General features: G+C 41.2%; 6 protein-coding genes and 2 non-coding genes across 8 annotated transcripts; 3 read left to right on the top strand and 5 right to left on the bottom strand.

Moving 5' to 3' along the window:
- Nucleotides 1-136: 136 nt before the first annotated feature.
- MET28 (Met28p) lies at nt 137-769 on the bottom strand (the record flags this gene model as incomplete). The annotated part of the gene is made up of 1 exon (XM_002498131.1): nt 137-769. The coding sequence occupies one exon, from the start codon at nt 767-769 to the stop codon at nt 137-139; it is 633 nt and encodes a 210-aa protein (XP_002498176.1).
- A 411-nt stretch (nt 770-1180) lies between these two features.
- ZYRO0G04070r lies at nt 1181-1253 on the top strand. Its single transcript has one exon. It is a non-coding gene; the product is annotated as a tRNA-Thr (tRNA).
- A 540-nt stretch (nt 1254-1793) lies between these two features.
- On the top strand, nt 1794-3719 carry MNN1 (alpha-1,3-mannosyltransferase MNN1; the record flags this gene model as incomplete). Its single annotated transcript, XM_002498130.1, has 1 exon — nt 1794-3719. One exon carries the CDS (start codon nt 1794-1796, stop codon nt 3717-3719), a length of 1926 nt encoding a protein of 641 aa, XP_002498175.1.
- Nucleotides 3720-3790: 71 nt separating this feature from the next.
- On the bottom strand, nt 3791-4645 carry ZYRO0G04026g (bifunctional 4-hydroxy-4-methyl-2-oxoglutarate aldolase/oxaloacetate decarboxylase; the record flags this gene model as incomplete). Its single annotated transcript, XM_002498129.1, has 1 exon — nt 3791-4645. One exon carries the CDS (start codon nt 4643-4645, stop codon nt 3791-3793), a length of 855 nt encoding a protein of 284 aa, XP_002498174.1.
- Nucleotides 4646-4775: 130 nt separating this feature from the next.
- IST3 (U2 snRNP complex subunit IST3) lies at nt 4776-5279 on the top strand (the record flags this gene model as incomplete). Its single annotated transcript, XM_002498128.1, has 1 exon — nt 4776-5279. One exon carries the CDS (start codon nt 4776-4778, stop codon nt 5277-5279), a length of 504 nt encoding a protein of 167 aa, XP_002498173.1.
- Nucleotides 5280-5369: 90 nt separating this feature from the next.
- Nucleotides 5370-10226, bottom strand: PAN1 (actin cytoskeleton-regulatory complex protein PAN1; the record flags this gene model as incomplete). The annotated part of the gene is made up of 1 exon (XM_002498127.1): nt 5370-10226. One exon carries the CDS (start codon nt 10224-10226, stop codon nt 5370-5372), a length of 4857 nt encoding a protein of 1618 aa, XP_002498172.1.
- A 794-nt stretch (nt 10227-11020) lies between these two features.
- On the bottom strand, nt 11021-11175 carry SNR14. Its single transcript, XR_002648430.1, has one exon. It is a non-coding gene; the product is annotated as a U4 RNA (small nuclear RNA).
- A 129-nt stretch (nt 11176-11304) lies between these two features.
- On the bottom strand, nt 11305-14325 carry MPH1 (3'-5' DNA helicase; the record flags this gene model as incomplete). Its single annotated transcript, XM_002498126.1, has 1 exon — nt 11305-14325. The coding sequence occupies one exon, from the start codon at nt 14323-14325 to the stop codon at nt 11305-11307; it is 3021 nt and encodes a 1006-aa protein (XP_002498171.1).
- Between the last annotated feature and the right edge of the window lie 130 nt (nt 14326-14455).

Raw genomic sequence — 14455 nt, 5'->3', positions numbered from 1 at the left:
CAAAAGTATTAATGGATAGAATATGAATTCATTGGCAGATAAATGCTAAAACAATTTAAAGAACAAAGAACGAAAAAAGAACAAAGAGAAGAGCAACAATAACAACAAACTCGTAATTATTTTATCGTTATTTCTATCATAGTGGAGAATTCGCATTCCGTTTTCTGATACGATCCAACATTTCCCTGGATTTCCTTTCGTTTAGTTCTTCTAGTTTTTGTTTCCAATGTTGATTTTCTTCCAGCAGTACGTCAATACGTTTATATAGTCCGGTGATCTTAATGTTAAGCTCCTTCAATTTATTCAATCTTTCTTGTTCTTTCTGCTTTTTACGTATACGAAATCTTGCAGACGCTTCTGTATTTTTTTTCCTCTTCTCTCCCTTAGGATTATTAAGAGTGTCGCTTGAACTATCAGTACCGTTTTCCTCTTGTGCTTGTCCTTGTGATTTTTGGAACGACGGTTGTTCTTGTTGTTGCGATTTTCCGCCATTGCTGATTAACGCTAGCTGTTGTCTTGCATTACTAGTCTTGATATCTCTATTTTCACCACCATTGGGCATCTTGAGGTCAACCGCCAAGTCCAAGTTTCTGATAGAACCAAGATCTCCTTTATTTATTGCATCCATTATTTCCTTACCATTGCCACTACTGACCAGCAGCAGCGACAACAGTCTTGAACCTAGTTCAGAATTTGACGAAATCAAATCTTGTAAATACTGTGAAATGTTCACAGCATCAGTATCCTCGGACATTGGTATGAGTGCCATTGTTAGGTGTAAGACGAATACCTGTCTACAATGTTTACATAAGAGTATAACACGAGTACTAATCAGTTATATATATCTAGAAAAAACAACGACCCTTTGCTCCTTAAGAGGATTTGGTAAGCAGGTAAGCTTTCGAGTAAACGGTCTTGAGCCCTTCGTTATTAGAACTGACTGGAACAAAACTGTGGTGGTGGCTAACCAACATGGTCACGTGATCAGAATATAAAGGAACTCGATTAAACATGGGAGAAAGTGGACAAAAACTTCAGAACCATTGTGAATATAGTGTGGTGTTTCAGGCGGCTAATATCTATATGTATTAATACAATATAAAGAAGAAGTAATTCCAAGACGTGACAAACTGAAGTAAGTGTGTATGACACCCTTCCCCAAAGGGAATCATAGAAAGTAGCTTCTATGGCCAAGTTGGTAAGGCGCCACACTAGTAATGTGGAGATCATCAGTTCGAATCTGGTTGGAAGCATTTATTTTTTCTAATCCATAGAAACTCCGAAGGTCGTCTAATTTTAGCGGCATCACTGTTACACTCCCATTATACGTCAATATCCGCCTTGATATTTCTCGAGGAACAATAGAACATTCTGTGATTTACACCAAGACTTAATTTTCTACCTTTAATCTAAATGTCCACAATATAAGAAGGTTTAAACCTCGAGTATTTGATAGTCTATCTGCCAAGTTGTTCCAAGTATATACGATCCAGAACGCCCTTGATCCATCTTTTACTGAAATAACTCCCTCTTAATCATATCAACGAGACACATCCTGTCCAATGCTTTGATATAAAATACTTTTTATCCACAATGGGAAACGTCAAACTCGTCTTCCATTATTTAAAACGGTTCTTATGGGGTCCTCCTTTACCAACTTCGATTTGAACCTGTCGCGAACCCTTTGGGTTCAATTTTTCATAGAGATAAGCACAATAAGTGAACATCAGTTTAAACCTTGTGGATATCGTAAAAAGAAAAAATAAGATGATTAGAGAAGGATCTGGTTCAAGATGATTAAACGATTCTTACACCCTCGGTCACTTAGACGCTATGCTTTCTTAATCATCTTTGTCCTAATCGTCTATTCTATTACCACCGCCAGTTCAAGATCACAGTTCAAACTAGAAACAGGACTTGGTCCCAATGTGTCCGGCAGAAGACGTGCTAATGCCCTATCAGCATTTAGCTGGATTGACAATCGTCGTAAACATACTTTAGAACTTGTCAATGGATCCAAGAATTCTCGTAGTCCATTTGATCTACTACCGTGGGGAAAGGAAGATAATAAAGTATCAGAGGCAGAACAAAATCTTTTAGTGAAATTGGAAGATGCTCCACTGGATATGAAATGTAGATATATGATTGATGCAATTTATGTGGCTCACAAGGGTTGGAACAATCAACAGATGACGAAATATCACAGTAGTGAAGAAGCTAATGACATGTTAGCATCATTACTCGGTGAGCGTGTAAGATTGTTCGATCACTGTTTTATTTCTGGTGGACTCAAAGTAAAAGATGTTATGAACATGGATAGTTTGGTATCTGAGGATAAACTGGGTTCCCCAGAGGATTTCATCGAAAGGATGTTCCCCTTCTTACAACAAGGTAATCTAGTATGGCCCAAGATGTACGATTTGCGTAGAGGGAAAGAATTGAAAATGCCAGCTGTGGCACAAGATACTTATGCAAATTTTTGGAATAATTGGATCAAATTATCTAAGGGTAAAGGTATTGCTGCCACTTTTAACCCAACGGAATTAACACTATTTCACAGACAGTTGAGGGTGCTAAGCAAATTGAATAACACTTTGCCGATTCAAGTGGTTACATCTGGATTCGAATTTACGAGAGCCCAAGTCGACCAATTGTCTCAATATGCTAGAGATACAGACCAAGAGGTTACACTGATAGATTGTAGCACCATTTTGATAAAAGAATTCACCCAAAATAACGTTGAGAAATTTGTCAACAAATGGCTGGCGGCATTATTTAATACTTTTGAAGAAGTGCTTTTACTCGATGTTGACACAGTCCCCTTTGTTGATGTGGAGGAATTCTTCAAGGAACCTCAGTATCGAGCTACAGGTATGGCTCTTTTCAAAGATAGAGCGATGATGGATGAACATACATATGGGTACTGCCTCGAAACTTTAGCTGGATTAGAACCCTCTCATGAGGAGAATAAATTGATGGGGACTAAACTCTTGTTTGAATCCACACAGAAAGAACTACCACAAACCGAAGCCGCTTCAGTTTACCGCAGATTTTTCCACGATGGTGTGCTTCATCATGTGGATAGTGGATTGGTACCAGTTAACAAGGTTAAAAATTTTGGCGGATTACTATTTTCCTTCATGATAAATTTAGATACTAAAATCCAAGGTTGTGTTCATGGCGATAAGGAATTCTTTTGGTTAGGTCAATTATATGCAGGTAAAAATTACGCTATCTACCCTCAGGACGCAGGCGTCATTGGTCTTATTGAAGATAAGCCGATGGAGGCGTTGACCCAAACTTCATACACGATTTGTGGATCTCAATTGGCACATACGTTTTATTCACTAACCAAGGAAGCTCATCAATTGGTATGGACAAACGGTGGATTAAGTACCTGCAAGGTACCTCACGGCGCTGAAATGGATTTCCAAAGATTACCAGATTATTTTATGGCAAGATACGGAGATGTTGAAACTACAAAGCAAGTGTATGCTGCACCTCTTCACATTCAAGCTATGATCATTCCCGACAGTGAGAAGTCGACATGGTTGCAATTGAGAGAATGTGGTGATAGTGCATTCTGTGCGTCTGCTGTTGAAGATACAGCGGATGGCAGAAACAGTGTTAGTACCTTAATCCAATTTACACCAGAGGAGCAAGACTTCTTAGATTCAATCTCATTCGCTTGGAATGGCCGTACTTTCACCGATGGTTGATTAACTAAGTTGAAAGGATTCATTCATGAGCATGCAACATCGCATGTATGTAACATATAGATTTATTTAAATCACAAATAATTCTTTAAGGTCGCCCTGCGATCCTTTTGTGCTTCCTTTGCAGGTCTACCATTTTTGATATCTGTCGTTACTAGTTCATCAGCTTCAACAGATTTTCTGACATAGCCAACTAGTGAATCCAATTCAACCTCCGATGGAACCTTGACGATACCATTAGCGTCACCTACCATATAATCACCTGGTTTAATAATTTCCACTTCTCCGTTACTGGTTAAAATTTCTAATGGTACATTAATACCAATGGGCTTTACCGCTGCCTTTGCAGCACACGATCCCACTCCATAGCTAAAGACAGGGTGCTCCAAACTCTTGTGCTCTTTTAAATCTCTAATGCGACCGAACACCAACGTACCTGCCGCTTTCAAATACTGAGCCCTGGTGGACATCAATCCACCATAAACGGCCTGCGTAGGCTTAACATATGGTGCATAAGGTAATTGTAAATCTCTTGTCAAGGCAATGACAAGAAATGCACCTTGTGGAACCGAGTCAATGTAATTGACCGACGGTCTTGTATCATTAGCAGGAGCGAATAGGACCGTATATGCTTTTCCATGGATAGTACCTTTCGAATGACCTGACCATTGGGTTAAATTGGGTAAGTAACCACCATTATCGATCTTGTACTTGTTTAAAAGACCATCAGAAACGTCGCAAGGTGTTAATTCGTCAAATCGGGGATCACTCATTTTATTCAATCTACTTGATGGAATAAATGTTCTAACAGATCCCTGTTGAACGTAACCATCGACTACCGGCTTACATATATCTAATCCAGTTCTTGCTGGTCTTGATAGTATTTTCCAATAGATCCGTACCAAAGGAGCGTTATAAGTTCTCAACATTATCGTTGATGTTGATTATGGGGATGGCTTTGATGTTGATAAACTGCACTAAAATGAGTTGGTGCTCCTTGAAGGCTGGTTCACCTTTACCTTTCTTACAGGGGTAAAGAAAGGGTGTAGAAAGTGCCAGATGAACCAAATAAAAGCTATTGAAAGGATCAATGAGGCGGAATTGTCACAGGGAATCTTGACTCATGAACAATCTTGGCACTACGAGTATAGAAACCAAGCTTACATCTTTATAGGAGGACTCCACAAAGAGCTTACAGAGGCAGATGTACTTACAGTCTTCTCACAGTATGGGGTTCCGGTGGACTTAAAACTGGTTAGGGATAGAGAGAATGGTGAATCAAGAGGATTTGCATACTTAAAATACGAAGATCAGAGATCAACTGTTCTTGCAGTGGACAATTTGAACGGTGCTATTGTTGCCGGTAGACGCATAAGAGTTGACCATGCTCTCTATGAACCCAGGGACGACGACTGGGATTATAGGGAAGCTGTAAGGGAAGAATTGGATAAGGATAAAGTATTAGTTCCAGGTGAGAGACAGCTACCGTCTCGAGAAGATGACAAGAACCATCGGGATCAAAGCCAAGAAGATGATGAACTAGCAGATCCTATGGGTAGTTGATATTGTTTTTAACAGCTATGTATATAGTAGACTTACACAGGAATGGAATGAGAAACAATTATCAATTGTTTTTCTGTTTTGTATCTTTTTCTATGGTAATGGTGGAGGTGGTGGGATATTACTTGGCGCTGAATGAGCCATCTCGAAGTTGTCCTCATCAGAGCCGACAGATTCCGGAATTGACAATGAGTCGTCATCGTCGTCGTTTTCATCCGCATAATGTTTTTCCTCCTCATGGCCATGACCATGACCATGCCCGCCGTTTTCATCTTCATTGGGCATCAATGGTGGTGGTCCGGCGAAGAATGGTTTACTTTCGGATTGCATTTGTGGTAATGGAGGGGCAACTGGTACTGGTGGTCCTTGGTGCTGCACCTGTGGTAGCGGTGGAGCTACGGGCACTGGTGGACCATCATCTTTCACCTGCGGCAGACTAGGCGCCATTGGCTTTGGTTCCTCATTGGAAGGTGCAACGGGAGCCGGTGCAACGGGAGCCGGTGCAACAGGAGCAGGAGCTACTGGTGTTGGTGCTTGTTGATATGGAGCGCTTGGGACAGGTTCCTTTGGAGGTGAAGCGGTTTGTGCATTAGCATTGTCATCATCCGACCAGCCTTCGCTTTCATCATCATCCAAACCTCTTTGTAACCTTCTCTGAGTCTCAGCGGCCCTCAGGTCAAACGAAGAACTCGTAGATGGAGTCTGTTTGAAAAATGCATTTCTACCACCCTGACCAGATGGCTGGGGTGATGCTACTGACGAAACTGGAGATGCCGACATAACCGTTGATGAACGAGTTGCGTTGACGCCAGCATGTGCAGCAGGTGCGCTACCATAGGATGGGTGAGATGAATTAACATTTGGATGACCATCGCGTCCTTGATTCAAAGCTGGTGATGCAGCGCTTGGAGCGGGGTCCTGTGAGATGCTTATACTAGAAGTAGAGCGTTGATTGGCAACATTTTGTAATGCCGCAACTTCTGCTTCTTCATCACCATCAGCTTTAGCCTCCTCTATCTGCCTACGTAGATCGGCCAATCTTTTCTCCTTCTCACTCTTCTTCTTGAGCTTCAACATTTCCAATTTATCCCTCAATTGTTTCTCCTCTTCATCTTCTCCATCGTCACCATTTACCACTTCGTTAGAGGATGGCTGATTATGAGAAGTACCTCCAGCATATGAAGGTTGTCTACTAGTTTGGTTCGATCCACCACTATTATAATTGTCTGATCGATTGCCATTGGAAGAATACGAGTAACTGTTTACTGTGGCTTGAGAACGGTAATTGCCTGACGGATCGGTGAAGTTATAACTTTGGCTGTTACTACTTGTCACAGGTGTTGAATTATTGTCTACTGGCTGTTGAGAATACCCGTTAGAAGTAGATTGTGGTAAGTTGCCATATGTCTGCCTGGAAACATCTTGAGCAGCTGGCTGAGAATAGTTTTGTTGAGAGTAGTTGGCTTCGGCACTCACAGTGCTCGAATTTCCTTGTTCCCGCTGAGATGTCTTAGTTCTCAAACTATAAACAAAGTCGCGAACTTCAGGTTCCAAACGAGTGCCGAATTCCCACACCTCGAAATCACCGGGGTTGGCATGGATACTACCGCCACTCAAACCAGACTCTAAGGATGCAGCAATATCAGCAATAGAACTTTTGATGTCCCCGATAATCTCTTTGTTACTGTTACAACCAGCGTTAATCTTCTTAATCTCTTCATTATATTTGACCTCCTCCTCTTCAAAGGAACCAATTGGTCCTGAAGGCTTACCTGTTAGAGCGTTCATTCTCGATTTCAACAAAGCTTTACTCTTAGCCTTCTTTCTATCCTCATCAGTAATCTCCCCGTTAGGACCTGATCCACTGATTGAAAAAGGGTTCTTCATCTTAAACAGTTGCAATTTAGCGTTTCTTATTTGCGTGTCTATCTCATCAATTTGGACAAACAAGTTAGGAAGTTTAACCAGAAGAGTTTCATATCTTTCTTTCAGATCGGCTGGTACCGAGTCATTAACTACAGATATTGAGGGTAGTTCTCCAATTTGTGATTTCAAAGATGAAATGAATCTCAAATCATCATCACTAGTAGTTGTCTGCAACCGAGCTTTTTCGGTATCTAAACGTTGTCTCCTCTCATTAATGGCCCTCTTTAAATCTGAAACATTTGGCTTTGCTTGTTGAGAGGCAGCTGACGCTGACGCTGACGCAGCAGGAGCAGATGCATCTTGATTGGTAGTTGCAGGTGGCGCATTGGCTCCAAAAACTTTACGACGATTTCTGAAGCTTGGTAAGACATCTTCGTCATCATTGTTTTTATAGCTTAATGCATCGGTCTTGGTAGAAGAACGTCTATCTTCCGTTCCAACACTACTCTTAATTTGATTTTTAACGTCATCCAAAATCTTGGTACTAGAGGGAATCAAATTCAGAGGCAATCTATTAGGTAGCTGGAAACCGTTTAATTTCCTATAAACCAAATGCATACCCAGAGCAAACTCTTGTTTGTTTAATTGACCGGTGTTATTGATATCACACAATGCCCAAATGTGCTCTAGATCACCTCTGTTCAAACCGGACTTCCTGAAAATCTCAACAGCCTTTGATGCATCCAGTATTCCTCTCTTGTCAGTGTCATAAGTTTGAAAGATTTTATAGAACAATGACTTCTCCTCTGGTAAAATATCATCCAAATTTTGACCATTGAAATCTTGACTGAAACTAGATTGCGTATAGATTTCATTATTACCAAATCCTGTCTTTTGAGCACTCAAAGGTTGGGTTGGGTTGAACCCAGATGGTGGTAAGAAACCAGTAGATTGGGTGGATAAACCAGTTTGTTGGATGGGCACAGCAGTAGATGCACCACCTGTTGCTTGAGGCATGAGACCACCGGTAAGTTGGGGTTGTTGTTGAGGTGGAGGCACACCTTGGAACCCGCCATTAGGTTGTTGAGGCAAGTTCCCATTGAATGAACCAGTCCCTTGAGGCTGCAATGGTGGAACACCGCCGCCTTGTTGTCCAAAGCCTGTCCCTTGAGGTTGAAGGGGACCTGTCGATTGTGGCTGCAACCCGCCAGTAGGTTGAGGTTGTTGGAATCCACCGCTTGGTTGAGCCTGCTGGAATCCACCGCTTGGCTGAGGCTGCTGGAATCCACCGCTTGGCTGAGGCTGCTGGAACCCACCGCTTGGCTGAGGCTGCTGGAACCCACCGCTTGGTTGAGGTTGCTGGAACCCACCACTAGGCTGGGGTTGCTGGAATCCGCCAGTAGGTTGAGGTTGCTGGAACCCACCGCTAGGCTGAGGTTGTTGGAACCCGCCAGTCAATTGAGGTTGGATGCCGCCCCCGAATCCCTGTTGCTGGAACCCACCAGTGCCCTGTGGCTGCAAGCCACCATTCAATTGGGGTTGAAAGCCATCCGTTGGTTGAGGTTGAAAGCCCCCAGTGGGTTGTGGTTGAAAGCCACCAAGTTGTTGTTGCTGCTGTTGTTGTTGTTGAAAACTGCCGGTTGTTTGAGGCCTAAGACCACCTGTGCCTTGAGGCAAAAGGCTCCCAGTAGCCTGCGGTTGAATCTTTTGTGGTTGAAGTGCAGCGAATCCACCTGTATTCTGTGGCTGCATGTTGGGCATAAAATTGTTTTGAAATCCACCGGTTGGTTGACGTTGGACAGCACCTCCAGTCAATTGAGATTGCAGTGGAGCACCAAACGAAGTTTGAGGCATAAAACCAGTAGATTGAATCCCAACACCAGCATTACCGCCCATATTACCCATTGGATTAAATTGAGCACCACCAGTAGGTTGCATGGGCATACCAAAACTTGTTTGAGGCATAAATCCTGTACGTTGAGGGTTTAATAATCCTGCACCACCTCCAGTTACCTGGCCTTGTAAGGGCATGCCAAAACTAGTTGGTGGCATAAAACCAGTTGATTGGGGCTTTAAACCCCCCATCATCAAATCATCAAATGGTGTCTTTGGACCGGGATCACCATCTCCCCTAGCGATACTCAAATTGATGGCATCCACAAAGCTCCCTACTTCGTTTTTAGTCTTTGTATCCAATTCGTAAGGGATAGAATCACCTTGTAGCACATCATTAACTAAATGCATTGCTAGAGCAAACTCAGGGAACAATAATTCACCAGCTCTAGTAGTATCAGAAAGTTTCCAGATTTTGGCTAATTCAGAAGCTTGTAGTCCTGATTTCAGGAAGATCTTTTTACAATCTTCACCGGAAATGGTATTAGAACCTTTGGGGACTATAGAACGGAACAAAGTTTCAAACTTGGCTTGATCGTTAGATGTAATGAAAGATAATCTTCTTGCGGGGATCTTAATATCATGGTTTAGCCCACCATTTGCAAAGGAATTTACTAAACCAGTGGCAGTTGGCTTCAAGGGTTCCAGTGGAGCTTGTGGCATACCGCCAGTTGGATGATAAAACCCAGTAGATTGTGGTAACAAAGGCTGCATACCTCCAGTAGGATTAGATAACAACGGATTTTGAAATCCGGTTGGTTGACTCTGAAGTTGTGGTTGTTGTAATGGTAAGGCGTTAGATTGAAAATAACCAGTAGATTGAGGATGTTGCTGTTGTGGTTGATTTACAAAGTTACCTTGATTAGATGTAGCAGAAGCAGTATTTGATGGTCCTGGCATTCCCATCATTCCCGTATTTTGCTGAGATCCAAAGCTGCTCTGCGATTGCGGCATCAAATTGCTCATACCAGTTGGATTAACCGCTGTATTGGCACCGCCAAACCTTGAAGGCTGCTGTTGGGCTTGCAATTGTGGGAAATTCATTGGAGTAGAGGAAAGACTTCCTGGCATGCCACCAAACCCAGAAGCCTGAGGATTCTGTTGACCAAAGGAATGCTGCTGCTGCTGTTGCTGTTGCTGCTGCTGTGGCTGTTGCTGGAAATAACCCGTATTCTGATAGGGGTTGTACATTGTGTTTGGACTCTTTTTTTAAAAGGTTTCCCCAGCCGCAAAGTTCACAGACTCTAGAATAGAATCTATAACTCACGAAGGCTTTAACTCTATGGCTTCTTTCAAAAACACCTTTGTATTGAAAGGAATCGATCCATTCCGTGTACTTTAACTTCGTCGATATCTTGAGGCCCCTATAAGTTCGTACAAGGTGATAACAATAGAGAAGAGAAAGCGCCGACAACTACATAATTCGATAAGAACAAAACTGGTAAAGATGAATTTTTATAAGCTTTTAAACAATTTTCCCACCTCATTTGGTATGCCAACATTATGGGAAAATTGCTCGTTGTGCCTTTAGAAGTTTGGTATATGAGAAAACAGGCATTTTTGAGTGACACAGTTTTCAATAAGTTATGGGAATGCTCATTAACTGATATGAATTTTAAATCACTCTAGAAGTACAAGAATCCATCTAAAAGGCATTGAAATAAAAATGAATGGGAGTTCAAAAGGAGAAGCTCGATCATGATGAAAGCAAAAATATACACCAGGCGCACATGCCGGATTAATCGATAAACGATATATCCAATCATATAACAGCTTCCCTATATCCTAAAACTTCCAAGTAATGGCGATCTCCATTTCCCCCAGGTGGCTGATGCTGCTCCCACGACCGAACCGTGGACTCACGGTACCAAGTTGAAGGAGATCCGAACAAAACTAGGATCGAATCCATGTTTTCGACACCAGTCGAAAGCTTAAAAAATTTTCAATATCTTTCGAGACTCAAAAGTCTCAGAAGGAGTAAAAGGTTCCAAAAATTCCCTACATAGCTCTTAGAAATTCAAAAGCGAATTCCCATAACGAACTATGAGGAGAGGGTCAGGCTAAAATGTAAATTTCAACCAGCAAAAACACAATCTCGGACGAATCCTCACTGATATGCGTATTTCCCGTGCATAAGGATGGTGTATTTAAGAGTAACATATAGCTGGTAAAGTTATAGACTTCACGAAAAATCGATGCTTTTATATCAATATACCACTCACTATATACGAAAAGTGATATGCGACATTATACTCCAACACTAATTACATTAAAAATCTGAATCTGAACCCAAAATTTCATCCAAATCTTCTAGTCGCGTGCCTTCTCGAGATAACGGTTGTATTCCATTATTCTGAAGTACGGCATGTTGATTAGGATCAACGAGTTCCTTCGCCTGGTTCAAAACTCCATTTTGAAGCCCTCTGGCAATACATCTTGTACGATTCATCTCAATGATTCTTGCCTTTTCGTTCCTCTTCATGTCTTGAAACAAATTGAGGAACCCCTGATTGCGTGTACTATGTGGAATATGTGCAGTTTTGGTGTACTGAGAAAAGTCCGGTAACGTGTCTATGGCAACGGTATCGTTGACTGAGTAGTTTCTTTGGAAATATTCCCTTTCCTGTGGGGTAAGAAGTCCACCATTATTATTGGAAAAATCATCGAAGATCTTGTCTTGACCCCTTCGATTCAATGGGGGCGAACTATGACGATTTTCATCACTATCTATTTTTTGTCCCACACTGACAAAATCTATCAAGTCACTGGTAGTTTGCTCAGGAGAAAAAGGCTCAGCTTTGACCTTCACGGGTGGAGGCGGTCCCAAATTTAAGTTTGAGGTTACTGGCCTATCGGGTGAGAATGACGGTACTCGTGCATCTTGACTAGGTGATCTTTCCCGTTTAATTGATGGAGGAGAATCAGGTAATGGTAGCGGATCGGTTGGTTTCAACTGAGCGTCTGTAATTGTTGGCATTGTCGCCTGTGAACCCTCGAACTCAGATTTTACAGGTGATGACAACTCTAATGAATCATTTTCCAAATTATCCAATAGCGGTAATTCCTTTTTAGGCTTTTTCACCTTACGCACGAGCTTATCAGCAGTGATAATACCTGTTTCAACCTCATCAGGCATGAAAAACCGCTTCTGCTTTTTGGGTTGTCCCACTTTTGCGTTACGCTTAGATTTCCGTTGTTTACCCAACATACAATCTGTAGCAAACCGTATAACTTCTTCAGAATCATCCATATCGTTAACCTCTTGATCCTCTTCACTAATAGTAATGAATTGTTCACGGCACTGTGGATCAACATCTGCTGGTATAATTCTATCCGATTTTTGGTATTCTAAAATATTTTGCGTTATAACTTTTTGCAAATTAGCGTAATCTTTCATTGCTTGGTCGAATTTATTGGATTCGTTACTGCTAAACAGGAGAATGATTCTACCATCTCTTTTCCTACCAGTTCTCCCCATCCTTTGTATATTCTTAATTGGACTACTTGTCGTATCATAACATATGATTAAATCGACCTCTCCAATATCTAACCCTTCCTCACCAATAGATGTACAGACAAGAACATTATATTCACCGTCTTTAAATTTTTGTATCACTTCCTTCTGTTGCTTTTGCGTCATACCGTTTGCTTGAGCTTCCTCTGAACTACCCGTTCTTCTTGATACTCTTTCCAATGCCTCCTGTTTCTTCCTTTTTTTCTTTTCCTCCTCAATTTGTTGATCTTCCTCTTGCCGTTTTAATCTATCCACTTTCTTACGTCCTTTTGCCTTATTGTTACGAGTAAAGGAAACTTCATCGAATCCCTCTTTACCTTTTGCCTGCCCTATAAATATGTGAGGTACGATGTGCCGATAGTCCATAGCATCTACACATCTAACAATCTCTAAAGCACTCTCTCTCAATTCTGTGAAAATGATAACTCTTGAATCAGATTTACCTCTAGCAAAAAAATCAACTAATTCATCTCTGACATGTCTTAACTTACCATGGCCTAAAAATTTAGGATCAGCCAACAGGTTTTCACATTGCGTAGTCATATTTTTCAAGATTGGATGGTAATAAAATTCTGCCGCCGTTTTATTGGAAGATTTTCCCATCCCATACTTTGTAGTAAATTCCAAAGACTTATCACTGAAATAATTGTAAAAAGTTCTTATGCCATAAATGTTAATTCGCTTGAGCATTTGCCCCACATGATTCAGCAATTGTAAGATGAAAAAATTCCTCCATTTGATACCTTCAGGAATATTTGGATTGGCAACAATCTTTTGACTCTGTTGCATTGCCTTGAAAGCATTTATCTGCGCGGGATCACAATTCTCATATATCCCTAACTCTACCGCCTGCCGTAAAACTGGTAGAATCGCAATTCCTAACTGTTCAACAATCTCTAGCATTTCAAACAAGGGCTCCACTTGAATCTTCTCCTGAATTCTTCTCTTCATATATTTAACAATGTCCATACTTTCCTCAGTTCGTATTTCAACCTTAGATATATCCAAATTTTTAATCACTTCTTGTACACTTTCCAAATCTGTACCCGGAGTAGCTGTCAATGCTAATAGTCGATAAGAAGTACTAAACCTATCAATGAATTTAACCACATTTGTGTATGCATAAGATCCAGTTGCTCTATGAGCCTCATCTATCACAAGACAAACGATATCTTTAGGGTTTAAGGCACCTCTTTTCAAATCGTTTTCCACTACTTGTGGAGTCGTAAAGAAAACTCTCTTCGTATCCCAAATTTCTTCACGATTCTTACGACTCTTATCCAATAGAATTGCAGTCTGATCATGGGGAATACCAGTCATACCGAGACATGCCTTGATCTGTTGTGCCACTAAGGGCCTGGTAGGCGCCATAAATATAATTTTCCCTCTAATAGTCCATAGAAAAAAATTCAACATGACTGTACTTGCAATAAAAGTTTTACCCATACCTGTAGGAATTGCACATAACACATTTTGGAATAATGCCTTTTTCACAATGTCGTATTGATAGTCTCTCACTTCATAATTCGTGGGATATACATAATGAGACAGATTTTTTTCATTTAAAGCATGATGGGTAGGTCTAAAAGTAACATCTCGTTTTATTTCCTCATAGTAAGAATTTTGTCCCGGCAAAATTTGACCCAAAAGATCCCGTTGTACTGGGATGTTCTTTTTGGTAACCGTTTCCTTAACGACACGATTCACCCCTTGACGACTCAAAGAATCCAGCTCATAATCGTCTAAATCACTGTCTTCACCACCAAACGGGGCCATGGAATCAAAATTGTCCCTCTTTCAACATCTGGTTTGACACCAAACCTTCGATGACGCGTAAAGGTTCTGCCTAAGAGCTTTGTTTAGATCTACGATTTGAACTTTTTACTTCAAGATCTTACTTTGACCT

Source organism: Zygosaccharomyces rouxii (assembly GCF_000026365.1).
Source record: "Zygosaccharomyces rouxii strain CBS732 chromosome G complete sequence".
NCBI classification, from domain to species: domain Eukaryota; kingdom Fungi; phylum Ascomycota; class Saccharomycetes; order Saccharomycetales; family Saccharomycetaceae; genus Zygosaccharomyces; species Zygosaccharomyces rouxii.
Note: the sequence above shows the minus strand (reverse complement) of the source record. Positions and strands in the feature narration are given on the sequence as shown.